The sequence below is a fragment of the Talpa europaea genome (genome assembly GCF_964194135.1).
Source record: "Talpa europaea genome assembly, chromosome: 7".
Taxonomy (NCBI): domain Eukaryota; kingdom Metazoa; phylum Chordata; class Mammalia; order Eulipotyphla; family Talpidae; genus Talpa; species Talpa europaea.
This window is the reverse complement of record NC_140074.1, coordinates 121,252,565-121,280,094: the sequence shown is the minus strand read 5'-3', so window position 1 is coordinate 121,280,094 and position 27,530 is coordinate 121,252,565. Positions and strand designations below refer to the sequence as shown.

At 41.5% G+C, this 27,530-nt stretch overlaps 1 protein-coding gene across 1 annotated transcript; it reads right to left on the bottom strand.

Annotated features, from left to right (window-relative positions):
- Window positions 1-625: 625 nt before the first annotated feature.
- Window positions 626-27,366, bottom strand: NBR1 (NBR1 autophagy cargo receptor; the record flags this gene model as incomplete). Its single annotated transcript, XM_084238405.1, is given in 23 exon segments — window positions 626-799; window positions 3,167-3,275; window positions 3,959-4,016; window positions 4,949-5,043; window positions 6,380-6,797; window positions 7,667-7,744; window positions 7,968-8,129; window positions 8,391-8,501; window positions 9,281-9,356; window positions 9,850-9,999; window positions 10,960-11,244; window positions 11,333-11,492; window positions 12,002-12,211; window positions 12,792-12,959; window positions 13,500-13,714; window positions 14,187-14,264; window positions 14,903-15,097; window positions 19,655-19,677; window positions 20,229-20,247; window positions 22,094-22,156; window positions 24,385-24,558; window positions 27,273-27,299; window positions 27,301-27,366. Coding segments are annotated over 23 exon segments (3,114 nt in total).
- Window positions 27,367-27,530: the final 164 nt, after the last annotated feature.

The following is a 27,530-nucleotide window of genomic DNA, read 5'->3' as shown; positions in this document are numbered from 1 at the left end:
CAGCCTCCCTTCATTGAAGTGCACAGACCCAGAAAGTGGATGTTCTTAAATACATCAGTGGGGTTCTCAGAAAACTATGGTGGGGATTACTAAATCTTGCAGGACTTTCTCCTTGGAAAGGAAGAGTAGACCAATCCTCTCACGCTCTGGGTGTCACTTCAATACCAGCCAGTATGAGGCTTAGGGGATAGGTTACAGAAATGAGAATTACTTTTAAAAATGACACCTAAGGTTAATTTCTTTTAAAAACTGACAATTAACAGATATCCCCATAAAAACATCCACATTAATCAAAGAAAAATACTCAATTTCAATACAAGCAGAAAGAAAAACGGTTCTACAGTTCAAGTTATACTCTTCAATGCACTAAAACGGAGAAAAATTTTATCCAAATCAATGGAAAAACTTCCTACTATTCATCCAATGTCTAAAGTGAAAATTTAAGTTCTGGTCTTTGATTTGCTCCAAAAACACTGATGCAGGCATTGTCTTGATAATTCAATGATGGGTTCTATATAGATTCATCAGGTTAAAAAATAATCAAGGGCTTCTACCCCACACCCCACCGACAGAATAAAGATCATCTGTGAGCAGCAGGCAAAGTTATTTAATACAAGGTCACTCCTCAGTAGCGGTGGCTGTACCAGTCGTTGTTGCTGATGTGGAGGAGCTCTGTCACCACGTGAATGATGTTGTAATTGTGCTTCTTCAGCAGTCTCAGGTTCAGCTGCCTATCACAAAACCCCATTTCAAAGAGATGGGCCATCAAGGCTGCTGTCTTTTCTTCAGAAACTATTGGCTGTTGAGAGTCAAGAAGCACAGAACATTTTCTGTACATATATATATACACACACACACACACACACACACATATATATATATTTTTTTAACATTTATTTATGAGTAGAACTGGGGTGTAGGCCACAGGTACCTGCAGGGGGTGAGAGGATTCACCAGAGACAGAGTGGGGAGCCAAACAGGCAGATCTACTGAAATACTCTGGTGAGGGGAGCAGCGGGCGAGACAGGTCTGCTGCCCCATATGTGGGTTAGCTCCCTGGCTGGGGATCCACTCAAGCCATAGAGGTGATAATGCTGAGACATAACCCCTAGGCCACCAGGGAGGCTCTGTATAATTTTTAATTATAGTTAAACTATACTCACAACACTAGACAATTAGATGCATGGGTGTGGCACCCCTGCCCCCTGGTTCTGAGGGGGTAAGAAAGACTGCCTTTTTTTAAAAAAAAAAAAAGATTTAGTTATACAAGAATTGGGGTACAGGCCAGAGGCATGGGAGGGTGAGAGAATTCACCAGAGACAGAGAGGGGAGCAGAACAGGCAGACGGACCGAAAACACTGCTGAGGGGAACTGCAGGCAAGACAGGAGAGGTCTGCCGCACCATGTGGGTATCTCCCTGGCTGGCCGAGAATCAAATCCATGCTGCACAGGCTGCGGACAGCTTCACAGCGCTGTGCTCAACCCGCTGCACCACCGGGGAGGCCTGTAAAGCCCTGCTTTGAATTAGGCTGTTTGTACCAGAAAGAGAAGAGAAATTAAATTCTGAGCAGTCTTCTGGGCTTTTTTTTTTTTTTTTTTTAAGATACGATCCAGGTAAGAGCTAAATTCATTTACTTCCCCTTTAGGGCCAAGTCCTGTGGTGGATGCCTACCTTCTTAAATCCTCCTCACACTTAGAATACCCCAACTCTTACAATATACTTACCAACTATGTTGACGTCAATACCCTTATTTATGAAAACAGAGATACAGAATGCCAATTTGGCAGAGTGGTTGATTATGATGAGAAAGTACATAAATGTACTGAGCAGTCTCTGGCACTTCCCTCCATGCTCAACTCTATTGTTCTTTTCTTTCTTTTTCATATAAATTATCCTCCTTTCCGGGCTAATCCTTCCAAATGTACTTTCCTTTGTATCTTGCCACCTCTCACCATCCTAGAAATCGTCCTCTTGATTATCCCGCCATCTAGATCACTAACCTGTACTGGCTTGCCCACCTTGTCTCGCCCATCTATAAAGTCTACCATTGTCTTACGTATCCGAGTTTGCACTTTTTTCACCAGCTACTGAAGTAGGGCATACACGCTCTTAAATTCCTCACCATTCACACACACTTCTCTGTAGCATCTGACACTGTCATCATAGGCAACCCCCTCATGAAAACTCCCTTCCCCAAACTCCAGCACAGAATTCTCCTAGTTTTATTCCTAGTTTCCTAGTTGCTAGGTGGGCCCCTCCTTTCTGTGACCCTTAAAGGCCGCTTCTTTCCTTATTCATCTTCTAGAATTATCGGGTTAGGCTCTTGCTCTAACCTGTTCACTCACTGTCATATTTTATCTCCAGCTCAAATCTCCCCTATGTTCCAGATGTACATACACAGCTACACTCTGGATAACTACCTGGATGTAGCTCAAACTCCACACTCCCTCAAATGGACCGCATTTTCTCCTCTTAACCCAAGTTACCCTTCTTCCTGCATATCATCTCGTAAAGAGTGGTATTATTAACTGCGTAAGCCAGAAACTTGAGGTTTATCCTTGACTTCGTTCTAGCTATTTTATTATGGTTTCCAAGTTCTGCCACTTCTATCTCTTTATTATCTCTCCTTTCTTTCTCACTTACACATGGATTCTACAATGGATTCCTTTACTGCCTCTACGAGCTTCTATCCAGTAACAGAATGATCTCATAAAGCACAAGCCTGATCATATTATTTACCTCAAACCTTTTTTTCTATTTTTGCACAGAAGAACTGGGGTGTAAGCCAGAGGTGCGGGGGGTGAGAGGATTCACCAGAGACAGAGTGGGGAACAAAATAACCTGAGAATATCAGAGCAGTATCTGTCCCTCTGCTGTAAATTTCTTTCTAACTCATTTGTTCCCAGAATCTTTGGATAGGAACCAGTATCTTATTTATCTTATACATAGTAGATCCTCTAAAAACTTCAGGTCCCTTTTCTTTTCTCCCCTATGTAATGTGGCCGAAGTCATACAGCCAGAAGGTGGCAGAGTTGTGTATACCCAAAGACTACATCCAAAGTCTATGCTCTTTCTACAATGTTACACTACTCTCTAATGTGGACAGAAACCATCATTTTCATTGGTGGCTTGGTTTTGGTTCAGAAAAATAAAATACACACTGACCTGTGCAGTGATTGGTGGCCCAGCAAACAGGGCCTTGTATGCAGAGGTGGCGACAGACAAAGCCCCCTTCACCAGTCCTCCAGCAATGCTGTTCCCATGATGGTGCTGCCTGTAGAGGAAAACCAAATTATCTCCCCAAACACACACACACCATCATCTTACAAGACAATTTGGGCTCTAACCCTTGAAAGAAAATAAGATTCCCTTAAGGAAAAAAAAATTAGATGTAAAAAGAGAATGTGACTGTTTTCTTTTCAGTTTCATAATTACAGACCTTGGTTTCATGTAGGGCCCAGCTCTACTGCTACAAGATATGGGCACTGCAGAAAACACGCTATCTGATGAGCAAGCCACAGCTTTCAGTCTAGCTGAAAATGAATATTGGCAATCTGCTTGCTGATCATCTCAGAGTAAACACCTCCCAAAAGAAATTTGATTGTCTGAATGCTGCAGAGAAGGGCCCACCTTGACACTGCTCTGGGGTGATCAGGAGCAGAGAGGCAGGCATGTCTAAGAGGCACACCAGGTGTGACCTTTCTGCCTTCTCCTCTACACTGAGGTGAGTCGAATTTGAGGGCACTTATTTCTGGTCTGGAATGTGAACACTCAAACATTAACTTTAGCTCTTGGTGCAGTGTTGCTCACAGTCTTGGGAGATGTAAGGGCAAGGAGGAATGATGGCTCCCCTCTTCTGCTCTCAGATGGCACGTGCTCTGAGAGGTTCTTTTAAGCAGAAGCAATATTAGGATATCCACCTGCTTCTGAAGAAGAGGCTGCACAACGTCCAGTTACCTTGAGTGGTCATAGCTCTTCTGTCTGCTGTTTACAAGTCCTGATGAGCCTCTGGGCTCTAAAAACAAAAGAGCTATTGGTTAGAAGCAGCATCCATACACACCTAGTGTTTCCTAAGCCACAGCAAGGCCACTTTAAGGCAGTTGGCAATCTGACCACAGTCTTTATGTATTTAAAGGTGTTTGGGAAATTTTGCAGGTGGTTTTATTGATAAGGAACAACTGTCCAAAATATAATGCAAGATATCAGAAAAATTAGTTCTATATCCTATTACACTGGTTCATTAGTTCTTAAGCACTTTTTAGGTTTTTTTTAGAGAAGGGTGGGAAATAACTTTGAGGGTCTTACAACTTCAAGATAAGAGTCTCACTTTGTAGATAAGGAAACAGACCTATTTGCTGACCTGTTGTAAGGTCACACAGTAAGGAAAGGTGGAGCTGGGGCTAGAATCTAGACAGGTTTGGCTACCGGTTCTTTCCACTATAGCACAATGCCTATCTCTTTGAGATCTCATTTAATAAATGCCAAGCTAGAGAACAGAAAAAAAGGAGTGTAAGGGAGGAATACAGGAAGAGGTAAAAGGGTAAGCTTCTAAAAACTGCCAAGAAGGGCCTCCCTAGTGGCACAGTGGGTTGAGTGCAGCGCTGTGAAGCTGTCCACGGTCTTTGCAGCACGGGTTCGATTCCCAGCCAGCAGGGAGAATCCCACATAGAGTGGCAGACCTCTCCTGTCATGCCCGCTGCTCCCTTCATCAGTGTATTTCAGTCATCTTCTTGTTCTGCTCCCCGCTCTGTCTCTGGTGAATCCTCTGACCCTCCCGCGCCTTTGGTCTGTACCCCAGCTCTTGTATAATAATAAAATCTTCAAACCCCCCCCCCCCCCAAAAAAAAAAAACCCTGCCAAGGATCTTGAACACGGAGTGCCTAGGTATACCTAATTTCCACTAGAAAGGGACACAGAAAAAGAGATGAAGCTCAGGCTGGTTATTACCTCCTCTGATCTGATCAGGGACGGAAGAAACTTCTGGTATGGTAACTGGTAAGTCCACTCCTGGGGAACCATGATGCTGTGCACAAGGAGGACTCCTTTCAGAAAGACACAATATTGACAATTAGTTGAAAAAGCCCCTCTGGGTGATGTGGAGAAACAGTGAACACTGCACAGCTGTGCCACGTTCTCCACAGAAGCGTTGTTCCAGACCACATGTCTCAATTTAGGGATCAGGTGAGAAGTGCTGGTGTTATGATGTTCCTCTTCAGACCCAAGTCAGGTTGGAAAGACCGCCTTCAGTCTAGTCTCTTCCCCCCAACAATAAGAGGTCTATAAAGGGCTATGTCTACATCCCTGGAGAATGATTTATACTCAAGACGCCATAATTTTCTATACAATGAGAAAGCGAAGACAGAGATTCAATAGAAAATTAAAAGTAATTTCTAAGTACTTTTCAGTACAGGCAGACCTTGAAGATACTGCAGGTTCCATTTCTGAGCACTGCAATCAAGTTACTATTGCAATAAGCAAGAGATGTGAACTTTGTTTTCTCAGTGCCTGTTAACTTACGTTTATACTATACCAAGTCTATTAAATGTGCAATAGCGTTGTCTAAAAAGTACTTATCTTGAGGCCTCCCTGGTGGCACAGTGGGTTGAGCGCCGCGCTGTGAAGCTGTCCGCAGACTCTGCAGCACGGGCTCGATTCCCGGCCGGCCAGGGAGAAACCCACATGGCGTGGCTGACCTCTCCTGTCTCGCCCGCTGCTCCCCTCAGCAGTGGACTTCAGTCCATCTGCCTGTTCTGCTCCCTGCTCTGTCTCTGGTGAATTCTCTTATCTTCCCGTGCCTCTGACCTGTATCCCAGTTCTTGTATAAATAAATAAATTTTTTTTTAAAAAAAGTACATATCTTAATAAAAAATACTTTATTGCTAAAAAACTGCTAACTATCACCTGTTGGAAAAATGTACTGACTTGCTTGGTGTAGGGTTGCTACAAATCTATAATTTATGAAAGGCATAGTATCTGCAAAGCACAATAAACGTGGTATACCTGTGTATCTGTTTCCATTATACCCCCTAGCTATACTGTGTTTAGGTTAATATGAGCTGCCTTTGCCCATGACTCAATAAGACAGGCAAGGAAGATCTGGGGATGTTTATGCTTAAAAACAACAATCAGAACATAAGTAAACAGACTATACTTAGATAATTAAGGCTATCTAAAATAAGTATTTCCTTAAATCCAGAATCCATGAATACTGGGAAGTACAATTTTATTCATTCATCTAAATTCAGACTTTACTATGGGGAAACAGTAAAAAACCAAGTTTTTTGCTGACAAAAAACCAAGTTTTGAGATCAAGATGTTCCTCTCACTCTTTAGTCCACTTCTGAAGAATAGCCCAGCTGAGGGGGGTATAGATGGTACCTGAGCAGCCGTGGTGGAGGCCCTACCACCTCTGGGGTTAGGGGCACTATGTCCAGAGTCTGTGAAGTCATGAGGATGTCATTGATGCTGTGCCTCTCTGCTTGGTTTTCCCTTCCAGGGGTTCTCGCCTCAGATTCGACCGGTTCTTGCCCAGCCTCAACCCTGGGCTCGCCCTCAGCTCCTCGCTCCAGGCCTGGCTGGGAGAGTGCAGAGCTATACATGGAGTCCCCCAGGGGGCGGCTGGTGTCAAAACACTCTGGCAAGATGATGATGTAATCCTCAGAAGAAGCAGAGGACTGACTCTGGACTTCATCTCTGAGCTCATCTTCCTCCTCCGTGATGGCTTCTTCTTCAGCAATGTGGACAATCTCCTCCCTCTCATCTTCAAGTGGTCCCTCTTCAGGCAAGGAAAATTTCACTACAGGATGAAAGAAACCAGTTTTAAGGTATAAGCCAAAAGTGGCCCCTGGTGCCACCCTTAGTTTGGAGGACTTCTGGGTCATGAACTAGAACTATGAAAGCCAGAGAGGAGGGAAGAACCAGAGAAAAGGAATGCTCCTGGAACCACAGTCATGCCATATGCTAAGGTGGAAGTCCATGCAAAAAGGATGGAACTAAGTGCACAAATAAAAACAAGGCACATAGAAACATCCAGATTTTGAGAATCTTAAAACAAGGAGGCCCCATCCCTTCTCCTCTTCAGGCAATGGGAATATACTCAGATAGGGTTCAAATCAAAACTGATATGCTAGCTACCTGTGCTGTAAAAAGGGAAAATGTTAGGTGTGAGAACTTGTACGACTGTAGCCTACTTTTCTCTTTACAAAGAAATGCGTAGTCACGGTAGGAAACTGGCAAAATGTCGATGAAGAGAAGAAAAGGAAATTTAAATTGTACTCAAATCCTATCAGAGATAACTAATGTGAACATTTTGGTGTAAATCCTTCGACTCTTTTGTTATGCATTTACACGTAAGTATAAAAAGTATATGTATATTTCTAACAAGAGAAACAAACCTTATTTAAAGGTACAGGTCAAATTTCATTATAATAAATATAGATTTTTCTATATTTTAAAACATTAAAATTTGAATTCTTTTGACAGTTCTTGAAATACATAGGACTGGTTATACTTTTTTGATATCCAGAAATTTATAACAGAATTTAACCCTGAGAAACTTCATTTGGTACTCCTGCTTGTGCCCACTATTTCCTTGATTAGTCCATGGAGAAAGCAGACAATGCAGCTACCAATGAGGGTCTCTGCTGAGGGCCTCTGTCAACTTACAGGAAGAGTCCTTACTGCCGACTCCAGAGAGGACAACTGGCTGCTGTTCCTCTGTGGCGTGCAGCTGTAATTCTGCCCCTGAGAAAAGTGCAGAATGAGTTACGGTGGTTGCTTTGCTCCTGAAGCTATAATTAAAACGGTCAGGTAGTATATATAGAATCTAAAGAAACTACATGACCAGAATTCTAATAAAGATCGCCCCACTTCTACTCTCAGTGAGAAGAGCACTTCTACCTACTTAGGTCTGACAATCACAATGCAGGGATCACGCCATAAGGAGGGGGCGATGAGGGACACTCACTGTGCAAGGACTTCTGTCTGCAAGGTGGGTTGTGATCAGGGGCAGCATCCAAGGTAAGGGATCGGATTACAGTCTCACACACAAACTGGGTCCCACTCAGGTCATCTTCTTCCTCTGCTGAAGCACTGTTCTCAGCTCTCCTCTTTACTGGCCCTGTGGAATCTGAGAGAGAGAGAGACAAACCATGTCTGCACGTGGTAGTTAAGGGTCAAGGAACTATCTCCAATCATGTATCCATATTGATAGAATGCCAAGGAATAACTGCTCTCTGTGTCATGTGAAGGTGAAGGAACTTCAAAAAAATAAGATGCTACAGAAAATTCATTCATAGGCTAAGGTCCGGTGAGTGTGGGTACATATGGAAAACAGGGTGTGGAATGGAAGAGGAAGATGCAAATACTTTACAAATATTTAATCTCTTACCAGGAAGTGCTTTAAATCCTGCCCCTTCACTCTCTTCCTGTATCTGCCCCAAGCCTGGCTTCTCTATTAAAGGACTGTCATGTGGCAGAGGAGACATGCAGGGAGTCATATCTGGAGAAAGAAGATAGGAGAACCATCAACCAAGAAAAAGCATCACATCATCAAATGTCTGAAGCAGCAGTGCACAGACTTCTTGCCTCCCATAGGGCTAACATTACTACAGGTATGCTTCACAGCCTGTTGTAATAAAGGAGTTCTCTAGACCACCAGGTATGCAAGTGTCTTAATTCATGCAGGAGGGAGGGATCATAGAAACTGTTTGGCCTGAGAGACCATGGCCAAGACACAGAACCACAAATGCAAAGGAAAAAAGGGAGACAATCATCTACAGAGAGTGGAGAGCGTTCCTTTATGGCGGGGAAGTATCATACAAACTTCTACCATTGCCTATGAAAGACAAGAGAGAAAAGAAGGAAAATGGACCCCTGGATGCAATTTTAATATACCATGTGGGAGAGATCCTTACCATTTACTTCCTCAGAATAAAATACTAGCAGAGTTTAGGCTGCAGCATTTTTTTTTTTTAAGATTTATTTATTTATGCATACAAGAGCTGGGGCACAGGCCAGACATGGGGGTGGGGTTGACTAGAGACAGAGTGGGGAACAGAACAGGTAGACTGACTGAAATACACTAATAAGGGGAGCAGCAGGCGTGACAGGAGAGGTCTGCCTTGCCATGTGGGATTCTCCCTGGCCAGCCGGGGATCAAACTCGTGCTGCAGATTGATTCACAGTGAGGTGCCCAATCTCTTGCACCACCAGGGAGGCCCTAGGTTGCAGCATTTTTGTGCTTGTTAATGAACAAGGTAGACTGAGTGACATTCTTACCCACAGGGGTGTTGTGGGGCACTCTCTCCAACTCCTGGACAATGTTTATATCTAATAGCTCAAAGGACAGCAGGTCCTGGAAAAAAGATGGTTGTGTTAGGTTGCTTGCCATGCACAAGGACTCTTAGCTATATTTTGTCTTGAGGAAACTTGCAAGTCACTGAACTCTATATCATCCTGGATTTAACTGTTCAAATTCATACCTCACCTCAGTCAAGTAAAAACAGGAGAGTTAAATGGGTACTAGATGTTCAAATAACAAAATAGCAGGAAAAAGAGAAGATATGAAGTGTAAAGATATACCAAACAGGCTGAAATGCAGAGGTATTTAGAAGGAAGTTGTGGGTAAGCATGAGACTGGGCTCCTAATTCAAAGAGGAAACATTTAGTTAGGGAAGTGGCTTCTTTAGGTGACCCTGCATTCAATGCATCTAGCTGGATCAAATGGCATGTTTCTTACTTCCTTCGCACCCACCTGTGGCTAGCTATACCACCTTCTCTACAACAAGGTAAAAATATCTCGCTCCAATGTTCCCTGGCCCTTGCCCCTCAAGCCCTGAATCTTCCACCTGGGCAGTCAGAAGGTCCACGGATGGAATGTAGAGCTCCCTCTCACTGGCAGTATTTTTTGTCTTGGGTGGGATGCAGGTTCCTGTCCCTTCTGTCTGCTCAGTTGCTTCACCAAGTTGAATTTCTTCTTTAGCCAGAAGAAATGTTTCCTATAGAGACAAAACTCAAGATAAATTTGAGGCCCTCAACAGAATTCAAAAGGCAAGGTGACAACTGCCTCTCTAAAAACAAAACCAAAATATTGTTGGGCACTGCTATTGTTTGAAAACTCTCTGTAATGACAACTTAGATTAACCATGGTAATAATAATCAAACCAAGAACATTAATAATAGGTAACTAAATTTTAAGCAGTCAACACTAAAAATGTACCCCATTAAAATAGGGACATTGGGCCTCCCCGGTGGCGCAGCGGTTGAGCGCTGGGTTGCGAAGCTGCCCGCGGCCTCCGCAGCGCCGGTTCGATCCCCGGCTGCCCCCCGGCCACCACAGGAGGGTCCCACATGGTGCGCGGACCTCTCCTGCCGCCCGCTGCTCCCCTCATCAGTGTACTTCGGTCCTTCTGCCTGCTCTGCTCCCCGCTCTGGCTCTGGTGAATTCTCGCACCCTCCTGCCCTTCTGACTATACCCAGTGCATGCATAAACAAACAAACAAATAAACAAATAAATAAATAATAAACATGCCTCTATTTAAAAAAAAAATAAAAAAATAAAATAGGGACATTGCCTTACACACACACAAACAAACACCCACCCACCCCCTCAGGGCAAGGCTTCATTCCAATTTCAGGAATGTACACAAGGGATATTCAGGAGATATGAATGTTAAGGAGCTTAGTCACAGTTCAGCAGTTCCACAGGCTAGACCAGGGAGCCTGCTCTCCCGCATGCAGCAAACGCTGGCTAGGAACCATTACTAAGAGACACAAAAGCACTGAGGGATGCCTGCACCAAGATCCTGAACACAGGCAAAGTCCCCCGAGAACTAGGCACAGTATCAGCAGGCCATGTATGTGCTAGGGGAGGGGCTGAAGTTAGTCTTTCAATGTTTTTCGAAGAATGACCAGCCATGAGTGGGCTCTTTGTTTTAGTCATCCTTTCCCATGCTCACCTCTTGCTGGCAGGTGAGGTCATCTTTACTTGAGCTGATCACACCTTTTTCTATTTCATCAGGACTCTCAGTGGAGGAGAAAGGATCCACGATGATACTGCACCAGACCCGAGGCCCAAACTGCTGGCCCTTGTGAGAAAGACGCCAATGGGAAGTGTACGTTCCCTCCAAGGTTGGGGCGATGAACTCCACAGACACAACTCCCACATGGCCAGCCTTCACGCAGGGAACTAAAACATCCTTTTCTGTAGATGCCAAAGTCAAGTTTCCCCACATGAACTTGAGCTGAAAAGCAGTTACAAGAGAAAAGACTGTCAGCTGAGAACTTTACCATTTCAAATCACTTTATTTTCCCATTCTGGGGAAAAAATACCTTTGTGTCTGCACTCCACTTTACATTTCCTGTATTTTTCATTCTCCAGTGTTTGATAAACTTGGTTCCTGGCTGAAGGTGAGTCCCATCAGGCAAATTCTCATCCACAAATGCTGCACTGAGGGTTGGCATAACTGGGGTACAGGGCTGCAAAGGGAGTCTGAACAGAAATTCAGATATTTAGTCACTTCCTGTTGGGTGTGATGGCTTCTGAGTACCCATCACTATGTTCTAACAGGTTGACTATGACTATTGAGGATGTATTGATGTATCTGCCTTAAAAATAAAACAAAAAACTATCAGAAAACAGTTCTAACTCTTGAACTAAAAAGCTATGGAGAGGATAACTAAGAGGATCCATAAATTAAAATACATAGTCAGGCCCTTAAAACATTAGCTCCTTATGCTTTAAATCTAGATGACCTCTGGTGAATAGAGGGTATGCCAACCTACTTTTGAATTTTATTACTTCTATCTTTCTGAAGAAAGCAATAGAGCAAGTGACAAAAACAACCACCAAATCCTTTAAGAAAGCAAAGATCAGAGAATGGGGAGTGTTAAGGGCTTGGGTGTTAGGGGCTGCCAGTAAAAAAGAAAGAACCTGGTTGAAGTTCTAGTCATAAGAGAGCTGCACCTAAAGTCTTGGCTCCCACCCTGGCCTGGGCTTACATCAATGTGTTAGACTGCAGTAGGCTCTCTGGTCGGCCCAAAGGAGACTTGGGGCTCTGAAGTCCATGAATTGAATTCCACAGATGAATCTTCCTGTGGAGTTTCAGCTGCTTCTTAAGTTCCTTGACCTCTGCTTTACGCTGTTTCTTCTCAGCTCGAAGTCTTTGCTTTTCTGCTTTAAGGAAGTTCTTATCAACCTGTTTCTGGAGCCTGTGGAATGGTAAACGAAAGCCTTAAAAAACAAATATCACAAGTAAATCTTTTTTTTTAAAAAAGATTTATTTATTTATTACAAGAACTGGGGTACAGGCCAGAGGCACAGGAGGTTGAGAGAATTCACCAGAGACAGAGTGGGTAGCAGAATAGGTGGATCTACTGAAATACACTGCTGAGGGGAGCAGCAGGCGATATAGGAGAGGTCAGGTGGGTATCTCCCTGGCCAGCTGGGAATCGGACCCGCGCTACAACTTGCGCTACAACTTGAAGTTGCGGGACAACTTCACGGTGCTGTGCTCAACCCGCTGTGCCACCGGGGAGGCCCACAAATAAATCTTAAGGCTATTCTGAGACATAGGTAGCCTCCTTCAATGTCAGCTTCTAGTACAGTTTATTCTTTCTGTAGTTTTCATTTCCATTTCATTAGCTTTGGATAATTGCCCACATCATTGCCTATCAACTAGAAATGAGCAGGAATTAAAGAGACTATTTGTAGTTCTCTGATTCACAGAACTTGGCAATAACCAAGCAACTAATCAGAGAACTAGTATCCCATGTATAAATGGTTTTTTACCTGGCTTGTTCCAGAGCAGCAGGAAGACGAGGAGAAGAGAACTTTGAGTTAGAGAATGGTTCAGAGGAACCCACAACAGGTCTCCGCAACTTCAGCAGGACATGGTTGGAGTCATGGGCATATGGGCCTGATTCACAATCTTCACAGATATTGTAGGACGGGCACAGGCTGTGGGGAAAAGAATGGCATAATGGGAAGTACGTGAAGCAGAGGAATATGGGACCAGACTTCCATATTTGTTCTATTACCAGCTAGGTGGTAACCTGCACATGTCACTCAACCACACCATATCTTGACTGTCCTCATTAGTAACATGAAGAGAACACGCAATCTCTTGGGTTGTCAGAAAAAGTCATGACACATTTTTGCTTGAAAAACAAAAAATACATCATGACTTTTCTGACAACACAACATTTCAAAGGACAACCTACAGGAGTAAGCAAGATATGAAAGTATTTGGAACAACAGAGATAGCCCTTGGTGATCTAATTTTGTTTTAATGAAAAGAATTTTGCATGGCTCTGTTAATCCAAATGTGATCTGAGCACTTACCTTCTTCACATGGGCAAAGAGTAGCCAATACTTTCAATCCAGAACAGCTATGACCAATACAGAGTATAGACAATTTTCCTTTACAAACTCAGAATACCAGGAAGGCCACTGCTCTAAGGTCCATCAGGAGATCTTCGCTCCCAAATTACCACTCACCTGCACTGGTAGCGCACACCAATGATCCTCCTTTGGCAGTTGCTGCAAGCAATATGCCAGTTGAACTGGTTTTCTGGCAAGAACAGTGTTTCCTCTGAAATAGGCATTGAGACGTCTGAGGGACAGGAACCCAAGGATGGGTTCTGGAGGACAAGCTTCTCATGTAATTTCTGTTCAAGCTTTTCAACCGTTTCTTTAACCACTTGCTCTCGGAACTAGAATACAGAGGAGAAGGTGGGGAAAAACCTTCAGTTCCAATATTGGAAAAAGGCATAAAGATATCAAATAGACCTGAAACTTCATCATATCTGGCATTACGTAACAACAGCTAATAGCTAACCAAAAGGACAAAAACTTAACAAAAGAAGGTCTATTTCTTTCACAGCTGAAGTTCAAAGTAAATACTAAGAAATCCTTTTGATGAGTACATTTCTAACAATCCTTCTCAAGCATATAGATTTGTCCCTCTCCCTTACATTTTTAGAATTAAACTCCTCCTTCCTCTGGCCCCTCATTGCAAATGTTAGGGCTTTCTTAACAGGAACCACTGTGGTTTGGAAATTATTAGTTACCATTCTTCATTCACCTGCACTAGAAGCAGGAGTCATCTGGGTTCAGCTTTCTAGTTCTTCCACATTCCACCTGCATCAACATGGCTGCAAAACCCAAGCCAGAAAGAATACTTACTGTCTCCAAGTAGCTTGTGAACCAGTCTGGAGGCTTGTCCTGCGGCTGGTCTGCATCATATGGGGCATGTGGAAACGGCTGCAAGAAAACACACTCTGAGATCTTGGAAGCTACTCTTTATTTTCATTTAAAATCATTTTAGGGCCTCCCTGGTGGTACAAGGGGTTAAGACACAACCTATGAAGCTGTCTGCAGCCTCTGCAGCATGAGTTCCATCCCCCCGCCGGCCAGGGAGCAACGCACACGGCGCAGAAGACCTCTCCTGACTCGCCCGCTGCTCCCCTGCTGTTCCCCTCAGTGGTGTACATCTGTCAACCTGCCTGTTCTGTTCCCCACTCTGTCTCTGGTGAATCCTCTCACCCCCACACCTTTGGCCTGTACCCCAGCTTTTGTATGCATAAATAAATAAATCTTTAAAAAAATAAATAAAATTATTTTACCGAACTATAAGATTTGGGGGTTGCTTTTGTCAAATAATAAAAACATGGTTCTTTTTTAAAAGCCAGAGTACGAAAGGGTATATAAGACAATGAATTATCTGTCCCCTTACTTACTCCCTTCTCCAGAAGTAACCACTGTACCAGTTTCAAAGGTCAGAGGTAAAAAGAGGGTCATGATAACTCCCAAATCTTTGATGAATAAGTCAAATCTTGAAAGAAAGACAGTGAGGAACAAGGTTGGAAAAAACTGTGGAGAGCAGCCCATTCCTTTCATACCTGTGCTGCAGGCTCCTCTGGGGTCTTCATATCTGATCCTAAGACTCTCACCAATGAAGAATAATGGGCAAGTGTCTTCTTCCCTGCCCTCAAAACTGGTCGTTTTTCTGCTACAACTGGGGGTGGGGCTTCATCAACAACATGGTAACCTTCATGGACTTGCATCTGCAGTTGGTTTCCTTGTTTAACCGCCATCTGAGAGCATATGTTATTAAATAAAAACATATTATATGATTCTCCTTTCCCAAATGGAATTTCAAAACACCTATACGTGACTGTGTGAATTACATTGGAAAGTATCAGGATTTGTGTTTGTTTTGTTAAATCAAATGACGCACACCATTTTAATACTCAGCCTGCTAGGAATGGTTGTGTTATTAAAAACACAAAAGTAGGGTCTCCCCTGGTGGTGCAGTGGTTGAGCGCTGGGCTGCGAAACTGCCCGCAGCCTCTACAGCGCTGTTTCCAGCCCCAGCCACTGGCAAGGGTCCCACAAGGCGCGCAGACCTCTCCTACCGCGGCCGCTGCTCCCCTCAGCAGTGTATTTCGTCGGTCTGCCTGTGCTGTTCCCTGCTCTGGTGAATTCTCTCACCCTCCCGCGCTTCTGATTGTACCCAGTGCTTGTATAAATAAATAAATATTAAAAAAAAAACCCAAAACAGTAAAAACACAAAAGTAGGTGTCATTTATTTGCCCCTCTAAATTTTTTCTTAATCACTGTAACATTGTATCATAACATTATATAAAGTTTTAGGTATGCATCATTATCAACAATAAGCTTACCACAAAAGTAGATTTTTGGTGTAGCAAATTATTAGTGAGATGTTTTCACTAACTGGGTTTACCACTTTTCTGTTAAACCATTTTTCATATACAATGCTATTCATGGATTCTAATCTCACATTCAAAAAAAGTTAACCCCAGACAAACAGAACTCAAGAAACTCAAAGTATGTCATCTAATTAATAATTCTTTTTCCACTAAGAATAGTATTTTGGTAAATGGCCCCATATGTTTGACGAGTGTCTTCTAAATAATCCTAGTTTGAAAACTGTACTTCAAGAAGCATTTGGGGTTCCAGGAAAGTAATCCAGTGTCCAAGAAGAGATTGGAGGATAAGATTATGGTCTAGCCTGCCCACTACCACCCAGAACTGTACTTTAATCTACTCTGATACATTAGGCTTCTTATGATTCCATTTAAAAATGGCACTCTGTGGCAAAACTTTTTATTTATTTATTTATTTATTTATTTATTTATTTATTTATTTATTTATTTATGCATACAACAGCGGTGGTACAGCCAGAGGTGTGGGGGTGAGAGGATTCACCAGAGATAGAGTGGGGAACAGAACAGGCAGACTGAAATACACTGCTGAGGGGAGCAGCAGGTGAGTCAGGAGAGGTCTGCTGCGCCATGTGGGTATCTCCCTGGCTGGGGATCAAACTCATGCTGCAGTGGCTACAGATAGCTTCATAGTGCTGCGTCTTAACCCCTTGTGCCACCAGGGAGGCCCTTGTGGCAAAAAGTTTTAAGAACTATTATCCGGGCCTCCCTGGTGGCACAAGGGGTTAAGACACAGCACTATGAAGCTATCCGCAACCACTGCAGCATGAGTTTGATCCCCAGCCAGGGAGGTGACCTACATGATCAGCAGATCTCTCCTGTCTTACCTACTGCTCCCCTCAGCAGTGTATTTTAGTCAATCCACCTGTTCTGCTCCTCACTCTGTCTCTGGTGAATCCTTTCACCCACCACACCTCTGGCCTATACCCCAGTTCTTGTATGCATAAATAATCTTTAAAGAAATAAATAAAAACTATTATCCTCTATCAGTGATCTATTTTTTAATTGGTTTACATCCTTGTTAATATTCTGTCAGCACAGGATGTCTTTCCTCAGTGTGGTATAGCAAAATTTTTCTTAAAGGGCCATGTGATAAATATTTCAGGCTTCCAGGACATCATTTCTGTCATAACTATTCAACACTGCCACTGAGGCATAACGCAGTCACAAACAATACATAAAATGATGGGTACGACTGTATTCCAATAAACATTTACAGAAATATATGATCAGTCCACTGGCTATCATTTGTTGACTTCTATCCCAGACTATAAGCCACCAAGAAGCTTTTTATAAAATGTCTGGTAGAGTCTGTGGGAAAAACTGCTCAAGAAATAATTATAGGGGGCCTTCCTGGTGGTGCAGGGGTTAAAGACACAGCACTATCAAGCTATTGGCAGCCACTGAGGCCTGAGTTTCATCCCCAGCCAAGGAGCTGATTCACATGGCACAGTAGACCTCTCCTGTCTCGCCCACTGCTCAGTAGATCCTCCTGTTCTGCTCTCCATTCTGTCTCTGGTGAATCCTCTCACCCCCTGCAACTCTGGCCTACACCCCAATTCTTGCATGCATGCATAAATAAAAAAAGAAATAATTATAATGAAATGTGCCAAAATATAAATATGGGATCTTAGGTACACATAACATTATATATAGTACTATATAATACAGTGTGGTATAGTTCTATATATATATATATATATTTTTTAAAGATTTATTTATTTATTTATTTATACTAGCACTGGGTACAGTCAGAAGCGCGGGAGGGTGAGAGAATTCACCAGAGCGGGGAGCAGAGCAGGCAGAAGGACCGAAGTACACTGCTGAGGGGAGCAGCGGGCGGCAGGAGAGGTCTGCGCACCATGTGGGACCCTCCTCCGGTGGCTGGGGAGCAGCCAGGGATCGAACCAGCGCTGCAGAGGCTGCGGGCAGCTTCGCAACCCAGCGCTCAACCGCTGCGCCACCAGGGAGGCCCAGTTCTACATATTTTTTAAAAAAGTATAAAATGTCTTGCTTCCTAAGGCAAGATAGGCTATTTATACAGTCTCCTGAATATCAAGCTTTCCTACTGAGTAGGTAAACATAGTGGCTATGGGAAAGACCTTACAGGACTTTTCTAATAAAATCATTATAGCTTCTGAGAAAAGGGAAAGAAAGGCCAGGACGAACTGGGCAATGGTAAAGGGATGTGAGTATACAGCATGTTAGAAAAGCTTAGAGGTGGGGATGGGCAGGTAAAATGGATCTATTGTGGAGTGATGGATGGAAATCAGACTTTTGATGGTGATATGGTATACAGAGATGTGGATACAATGCTGCTTTCACCTTAAACTTAAATTATTAAACAATGTTACTCATTAAAAAAAAAAAAGGTGAAGGAAACAGGTATACCATACGAAAACAGGGAGAGAGGGAAATTATGGAAAATAAATTACTTTTTAACCAAGAAAAACCAACGGAAGGCCTAAATGTTCAAATCCAAGATACTAGCTAGAAATTAAGGATTTCTGACTAAAAACTAGGGAGACATTGGCTAAATTTTTCAAATAAGTTGGCACTCAGAAAAGCGACTTTAACCAGAAATAGAAAAGGATAGATCAGGCTCCCAATTAAAAAGAAAAACCTTGTCTTTCCTTCCCTACATCCAACATGATTGTGGAAAAATAGCTCAATCTTGGAATAGAAGTTCATAAGGGATAGTCAAACTTTAAAGAAAAACTTAATCACAAAGGTGGTCATGAAGGGACAGTGTGGCCTCAAGGAATGCTCCACTGTATCATGACAAAAGATTGCTTGTAAAGGGGTGGTAAGGATTACCACCTGGTGGTACAAGGGGTTATGTCTCAGCACTATGAAGTTCTCGGCAGCCACTGCAGCATGAGTTCAATCCCTGGCCAGGGAGCTAACCCACATGGTGCAGCAGACCTCTCCTGTCTTACCAGCTGCGCCCCTCAGCAGTGTATTTCAGTAGATCTACCTGTTCTGCTCCCCACTCTGTTTCTGGTGAATCCTTTCACCTCCCACCTCTGGCCTATACCCCAGCTCTTGTATGCATAAATAAGTAAAATAAATCTTAAAAAAAAAAAAAAGATTGTAACAGGATGGATTATACTTTATGTTCCCTTCCCCCCACTATACTGTACATCCTATATGGAACTAGGTGAAGGTAGGAGATGAAAATTGTGAAACAGGGGCCTCCCCTGGTGGTGCAGGTGGTTGAGTGCAGCGCTGTGAAGCTGTCCACAGCCTCTGCACGATGGGTTCGATCCCAGCCGACCGGCAAGAATCCCACATGGCGCAGCAGACCTCTCCTGTCGCGCCCACTGCTCCCCTCAGCAGTGTAGTTCAGTAGATCTGCCTGTTCTGCTCCCCACTCTGTCTCTGGTGAATCCTCTCACCCTCCCGTGCCTCTGGCCTATACCCCAGTTCTTGTATGCATGAATAAATAAATCTTCAAAGAAAAGAAAATTGTGAAACAGAATTGTGAAACAGAGCCTGGAAGTCTAGAGCCAGAAGGTGTGGACTGAACCCCTGTGCCACTACTTTCAAGCTTTTGTATCTTTAGGAAAGTTAATTAACCTCTCTTTGTCTCAGTTTCCTCATGAGTAATAGAGAGATGATGATAATATAACTAGTAAATAGTAGTTAGTTTGACATTGTAACTGCGTGACAAAAACTTTAAAGTTTCACTCCAGAAAATTCTTTGGATTTCAAATGCTAGGACACTGGCACCAAGACTAGCAACTAGACGGAATGATAGCTGGAAAGAACATTATATTTGAAATTGGCTTCTGGTTTCTAAAAAATACATTTTGCTGTATTCCATGGCTAATGGATTTCTGGCTCAAGTTTTAGTCAATAAATAGCTTTAACAATTCTTCAAAAATAAGGTGAAATAACCATTACCTTAAGCGCTTCTTCATACTCTCCTAAAAGGAAAAAAAAAACAAAACATATACTATGATATTTCTTCACCAAAGCACAAATTATTTTTTTTTAAGATTACTTTTTAGAATTTTTAGTTCACAATCCTTAGACACAAAGCTACTTACTACCTTTTTACTGGCAAACTCCCTTCTCATCTCATTCCCACCTTCTCTGCGATTCCAGCCTTCTAGTTACAAAATGTCAACCCAGCTCCCTCACATTTGGCTGAGTGAAGCTCAGGACACTAGGGAATTCAGGGACAGTGTTAATACTATCATTTCAGTTGGTTAAAATAAGCTCTTGGGGGCTAGTTTGGGATACTAATCTTCAAATATAACATTGCTCCTGTGGGAAAAGGTCCTCTAAGCTCTGAATAATCAATCATCTTATAAATAGCAACTGGAATACCACTTGTTTGGACTAGTACGTGCAGTGTAACTTTATTGTATACCAAATTCTATTACTCTAAAATGAATATTGTTGCAAGGCTTGAGTGGAATGGAAATGGAAATATCAATGCCCATAAGCTAATAGGATTTCCTCAGGGACTCACCTTGGCTATTGATGGAAACCTGTAAAAGGAAAAAAGGAACAGTGAATTGTAAATCTCTTATCAATTGAGACTAACCATACTAAACCTAAAAATGTCTCATGAGTTAGGTTACTTTAACAGTGACATCATTGGAACAATGTCACCTAGGTAATGGAATAATTACCATAGCAACAGAGACTATCTTTCAGTAGCTATAAAATTTTGACAGATGGGAGATAATGATTTGTAGATTTAAAGCAGGACATAAATGTAACATACCTTAGTGGCCAAAGTCATAGTATTGCCTTAAAAACTGCTATGTTTTCGTAACAATTAAACTGAATGTAAGATGTACATAATGCTATTTACTTCCACAGTTAATTTTACTTTGGACCTAAAAGGTATTCCATGCTTTTGAACAACTAGGATTAGCTTGTTAAAAAGAACATGAATATTAGTGTGTTTAAAAATAAAATTTTAATAGAGGAATAAAAAGACTATAACTGAAAAATGATTTTTCTTATTAGACTGACCAATTATGCGTCTGCAGTTTTCACAGTCATACCTGTATTTGATGAAAAATTCTGTTAAAATATATGACCCTTCACTTTTGACCTTATAATTACAAGCTTTAATTGATTTAAATCTTGGGTGTGTTTGTGTCTGTAGATATCTATGTTTTCCTCTCCTTTACAGTTAAACAAAGTGAACTCAGTGTACTTTTTGAGGAGAGTTACACTGTTTTCATGTTCAGTTTTAGTTTGTCACCTAATTAAAGGGGAGGCAGATCAAAAGGCCATTAGGTATTTGATTCTTCTACCCAAAAAAAAAAAAAAAAAAAAAAAAAAAAAAAAAAAACCTCAAAATGTCAACAATCAACTTAGTTTCTCGGTCTTAATTCACTTATCTCTTGATTTATGATGTTGTTTTCAATCTGACAAATTATTCTGGGTTTTAGACTTTAGATTCCAGCCTTTGGTATAACCATTCTATCCATCCCTTGAGCAAAAAAGTGAAAGCTGCTAAAAATTTGAAACCAACAGGCATTGTAAAATAATAATATTCATACATCATGTTTTTTTGTAAAAACTATCTCCTAGGTGTAATGGCAAGTTGTGTAATATATACCAAGAACAAAATACATGAAGTGGTTAACTGCATTAAGACTATTAATCAGGGAATGACTTCCATGTTAGCTTTGGCCATTGCCTAAAACACCACAATTAATGGGTCCATTACCAGTTTTCACAAAACGAGGTGATGCCCCAGAAGCTGTCATTTCCCTGGCCAAGTTTGTAGCTCATTATCAGAGGGGTTCAGCTTTTCCAGTATGATGAACTAGTTGTGAATAATAAAGAACCGTATTGCTTAATCATATGCCCGCCTTCACTTCAGGTACATTAATAGGAAGCATAATATAGTAGTTAGGAGTCTGGGGTCTAGAAACAGAGGGTGTGGACTGAACCCCTGTGCCACGATTTTCAAGCTTTGTGCCTTTAGGAAAGTTACTTAACTTCTTTTTGTCTCAGTTTCCTCATGGGTCATAGAGCGATGATGATAATATATCTGGTACATAGTACTGTTAGTCTGACATTGTAACCACTTGATAAAGGTTTGTCATTATTACTTTTATTATTCTACATTAAATGGCAGCTTGTGCTACAGAACTTAACATAACTCAACATTTCCTCTTAAATGTTGCTATTCTATTTCTCAATTCTATCTCGTTGCCACAAATCGGCTTAGAATATGCAATTATCAAATACATTTAAACCACCAAAAAAAGAGACAAACACTATTCTGATTTTTTGAGCTCCACCATTACTCTTTGAGAAGTAAGATCCTTATTTTGGATACCTAATGATGGATACCAAAATATACTTTACCTCTTCATTTTCCTCATCCAGGTATTTTATCTGAATAGTGTTCAGATCAAATGAAACTTTTACCTGCAAATGAAATGTATATATTCTATGATCAAGATATCACATGGGAGATTGTAAGAGACACCCACATGTCATAAAAGAAAGGATGGATACATTTCACAATATAAAAATTAAACTTTTCACATAGGGAAAAAAACATGAACAAAATCAAAAGACAAAACGAATACACTGGGAATATTATTTGCAACTCAAAACAGACAAAGGGTCAATTGTTCTTTGCAACACACAAAGAACAACCGTAAAACTAATAAACATCCATGGAAAAATGGACAAAATGTACAGTAAACTCACAGAAGCAGAAGTCAGCATGACCAGCAAATACACGAAATGATGTTCAAGTATAATGCAGTCAAATTATGCAAACTGAAGCAATGAGCTGGCATCTCCAAGGAATGACTAAAAAATCTTAAAGCTGTACCACCCTATGTCATCAAAAATTCAGGATACTGTCACAGATTTCTGTGAAGTGTTACAATTATTCTGCAAAGCACCTGGTACTATCTATTAAAATTTTAAATCACATGCCATATGACTTCTTAATTTCACTTTTTTTTTCTTCCCCCCCCTCCCTTAATTTCACTTTTGGAAACTATCCTATAGAAAAGTTCAACAGTAATATACACAAAGATATCTCCTGTAGTTTATTTTATAGTTGCAGAAAGAAGGGAAAAAAACTATAAACAATCTTTCCATTATGGATGATTAAATTATGGCATAATAATGCCAATAATAATGGGGACTACCTACAGTTTTAAAAAGAATAAGTCTTGATCCTTACCTATTCATTGAGAACTGTCTGTAACATAAATACTTAAATACCTATAACGTAATACCACAACACAACATAACACGCTGTTTTGCTGTTGGGTTGAAAAAAAAGAAAGCTGCAGAATGTTTACAGTATGATCTTAAAGTGGTATCTGTATGAATATGGGAAATGTGGTTGAATACACATGTGGATATTAACATTCATTACCCCGAGGAGGAGGGAATAATCGACAAAAGGGGGGAGTGAAAGGATAATTTTTTTAAACATATGTTTGGGTAGTTTTACTTCTTTTAATGGGCATGTGAATTTAGAATTTAAAATTCACTATATAGAAAAAAGGCATGCAGCCAGCTCATTTAACTACTAGGAAATGAGATAACTGTGTTTGATTTTTCAGCTCACTTGAAAAACAAGATTCAACTTTCAGATAACCACCTGTCTATGTCAGTAAAAAGATGAATTTGCTAGAAGAAAGAGGACTAGATCAGAGCATCTTTTTCTTTTTTTTATATTTAAAGAGCAGGTTTATTAGAAAAGGGACAGAAGAGTAAAAGACACTTGCATAGACACAAGTGGGCAGAAAGAGCTGCCCCGAAAGGGACAGGTTTGCTGAGAGAGGCCTGTATGGTTGCAGGCAGGCGGCATAGAGGACAGCGGCCTTCACTGAGGGAGGTCAGTGAAGAGAAGTCCCAGAATGGTGCAGGTCACAGGCAGGCAGGAAGCTGCTGCCCTGCAGGAGAGAGTAGGTGAAAGGAAGCACCTGCATAGTCACAGATGGGCAGACGGAGTGCTGCGGATCAGATCATCTTTTGAGGTCTTTCCACTATTTCTTTTCCCTTTTAGTTACAATCACACATACCAGGTAAAAGAAGGTTTTTACCAAAGGGTTTGTTAAATAAACAGTTATACTGGAAGTGTAAACATTCACCACAGCAAACCAAACAAAAACAGAAGAGTACAAAGGGCAAACCAAGAGGAGAAAGAATTAACAACAAAAAGGACAAGGCAGCTGCTGTCTAAACACCTATGTGAGTTTTTTCTGCTCAACTCACATATTCAATGTCTGACCTAGCAATAAAAGAAAGGCATTGCCTCTTGCAAAACACAACTCACATCCGTGGTGGTTTACAAACCACAGTAACAGATCTGCTCTCAGCTAAAAGAACATTTCTCTGGGGCCTGGCTGGGGTGAGGCCCATACCACTTCATTGTAACAGGCTTTCTAAGTTCTACTTCACTTAAAAAAAATTATTTACCTTTCCTTTCCAAATGCTTTAAAAGGAATTTGTTCCCTTTATTGGGGTATATCTTCTATGAACCCCTGTCAAAAACAATTTTCCAAATGGCCCAATATGGTAAATATGACAGGCTTCACAATTATGAAACCACACTGCTAAAAATAACTACCTTTGGAAAAACTATCTATACTTAAAGAATGAAGAAACAACAAAGTAACACTCACCATAGCTTCAACATCAGCCCAAGTTGTAATTTCTGGATCGGAAACCAGAAAGCTTTGAGTTTTATTTTTACAGTAACCTGTGGTTCCATGCTGTGGGACTAGAATTGATTGGGTGGGTGAGATACAGTAACCTTTGGTCACATTTAGAGTAACCTGTGGTTCCATACTGTGGGGCTAGAGTTGAGAGGGTGGATAAGAGAGAAAATATGTTAGAAAGCGTTCCATAAATTGCACAAACATTCATTCAACAAACACTTGTGAAGACTTAATATAGGCTAGGCTTGGGGGAACACAGCAGAGAAGACAATGCCCTTGTCTTATGCTATTTATAAATTAGTGGGTGGTTTAAAACAAGTCTCACCTTTAAACAGAATTGTTTTTAAGAAAGACATTAGTGGTAAAACAATGCAATAAAGAATTATACTTTAAGACATAAAAATTATTCTCAGATTGTTAGGAACTTCCACACGGAAATAATTATTTGCTGACAGTATGTCAATTTTGGCTGCACCCACACAATCACCTAACATTTGCAAAATCCTTAAGGATTTTATGGAATTTTCTAATGACTGCCAAATTAAACAGATACCCACTGAATACCTGCTAGAAGCAGGATACCAAGCTGAAAGTGACATTCTATGTTTTTCTTGGAAAAGCAGCCTTTTCCTAAATTGAGCAATCCAGATTCTCTATTAGATCAATGTAAAAAAGCCAGGGGCCAGAACACTAGCCAAGAAACTACACTGAGTATTTTTTCCTTTTATGGAGAATTTCACATACAGAAAAGTGGAGCAATGAACACCTAACTTCCAAAGATCAAGTCAAGGCTACTTTCATTTCACCTATACCCTTGCTCCCCCACGAACCTCCTCCACACCACAGAATGTAGTCAACTAATGTTTTAACCAAACTACAGTAATGTAATTTAAAAACTACTTACTTTGGGAAAATTTAAAAGTCTATAAAAGAGCGATTAATCAGCCCTTATGGACTCACTGCTGGCTCCCACATTTATTATCAATCCAGGACTAATTCTGTTATGGCAATACCCTTTCCCTAATGGGTTTTCTTTAGAGACAGAGACTATATCATGCACTAAATGACTGAGTACCTCTAAATGATAAAATTTTAAAATATTAAAGATTCTGTTTACTTATGAGTTCTTAAGTTGAACTGGCTTTTACGATTTTATGAAAAGATGTTTAAATTAAACATAAGTCATAATGAAAAACAACTTTTAAACATATTCATCAACAAATCTTTACTAAGCATCTACAAAAAGCCAGATTCTCCAAGCATAGGAAATAGGAAATGAACAACATAGTTCTACGAGGCACTAAGGGCTGAGAAGAGTTGGGTTCCAGATACAGTCTGGCACATTAACAGCCCTGAGGGGTTAAGTCACTTAACCCCTTCACTTCAGAGACTTAATCTGTAAAATAGGTCTAATATCTCTGCTTTGTTTACCTTAATGTTACCAAAAGAATCAAACAAAAATGTGTGTGCAAGTTCTTTAAAAACATTACTCAAATATAAAACTTATAAACCAGTCTTTAGAACCTAAGGTGTTTTCCACATTACAATGCACTTCCCAGTGAAACAACACAACTAAGACTGTCTTAAAATTATTCCCCATTTTTTTTCCACCTGGAGCTAAGCTCATCACCAAGATAATACCAGTCTCTATCATCAATCCTACTCACATTGAGTATCCATTCATAAGGAATGTAATTCTTGGGGTCCTTGCAAGTAGTTAAGAATTCCCCCTCAACTTGCCAAAATCTTGGCTAAAAAATGAGGTAAATGATAGTGATTGTATCAGTCTGCCAGAAGCGGATATTCTGAAGCATACTCTCCTTTTCAACTTCTGAGAAACATACTTCCACACTTCCTAGAGTCCAGAAGGAAATTTTATCTTCCTCCCTTTTTCTCAAATTACACAATTGAAAATTAGTTTAGATACTCTGGGGCTCATCCAGCTCAGCCGCCCTTGAGGAGAAAACAGGAAGTGGAATTCTAGTTAAGCTGGACCATATCCAGGTCTTCATAAAGAACTGCCTATCTCTGGCTTACATGTGAAAACTCTTTCAGCAAGGGCGTTAAGTCTTGAACTTGTGGAAATAACAATGCTATGATTAGCCCCATCTGTCCCTGGAGATTTAAAGCCAGGAATATCAGGTAGATGGGTCCCAGGCTTTCAACCATCATAACTAGCATTATTCTAAATTCATGCCACTGACCTTTACTTGGCACAAGTCAGCTTTTCCTGTGCCTATTTTTTTTAGGATATCACAACTACCATTAATGAAGCCGACCTGAGAAGCTGAGATTTGATCATTTTCTCTACAAGAGGCCTGTACAGGCTATGTAGGCTTTAGAACTTGTGACTCGAAAGCTGCTTGACAAAAAGGGAAAACGATGCCTTTCCAACATCAGACGTCCCTCACCAAGGAGACTTCTTTAAGAGGGTCCCCAAAAGCGAGGGAGAAGTGGTGAGGGTGACTTGTAGGAAGTAATTTGTTTTTCTTTAAGACTTCATCCTAATTTTCCAATTATCATTTCTCAGCAGTCCACGTCCGCAAGACAGTGTTACCATCCCCTGAGGAGGATTCTCGTTTTCTTTGCCTAGCCTCTTTTGTGCCGGGGAGTCTCGGCCTTCCACCAGCAGAAGCCGGGCATTCTGAACCACTGACCCTCAATCCCTCCGGAGGTATCCACTCCCTTGGCCCCTCAGATCATGAACAGTCTCTCATCAAGTCACAGAGATCGGCTGCCCCCAGACTCGGAAAAAGTCGCCCCTCTTCTTTGCAGGGCTCCTCCCGTGAACTTCCCTAAGCCCTCTTAGTGCGACGTGACCTCAACCCAAGGTAAACGCAACTGTTCCTTACCAGTTTCCCGCCCCCGGGGGGCGCCTGCCGGAGGCCAGTGCAAGGACTGTCCGCTGCCAGATCTGCTGCTATCCCTGCGGGGTGAATCTAACATGGCGGATAGAGACAGGGCCTAGTCCCGTTTCTCTAAGTTTCTGACAAGGTGATTGGCCTTCAGCACTTGTCCCTCAAAACTACTACCCTACTGATTGGCCGAAGATGAGTTGGCGGGGGCGGGGCAGGAGCAGCCGGAACGGCACAACAATAACAAACACAGGG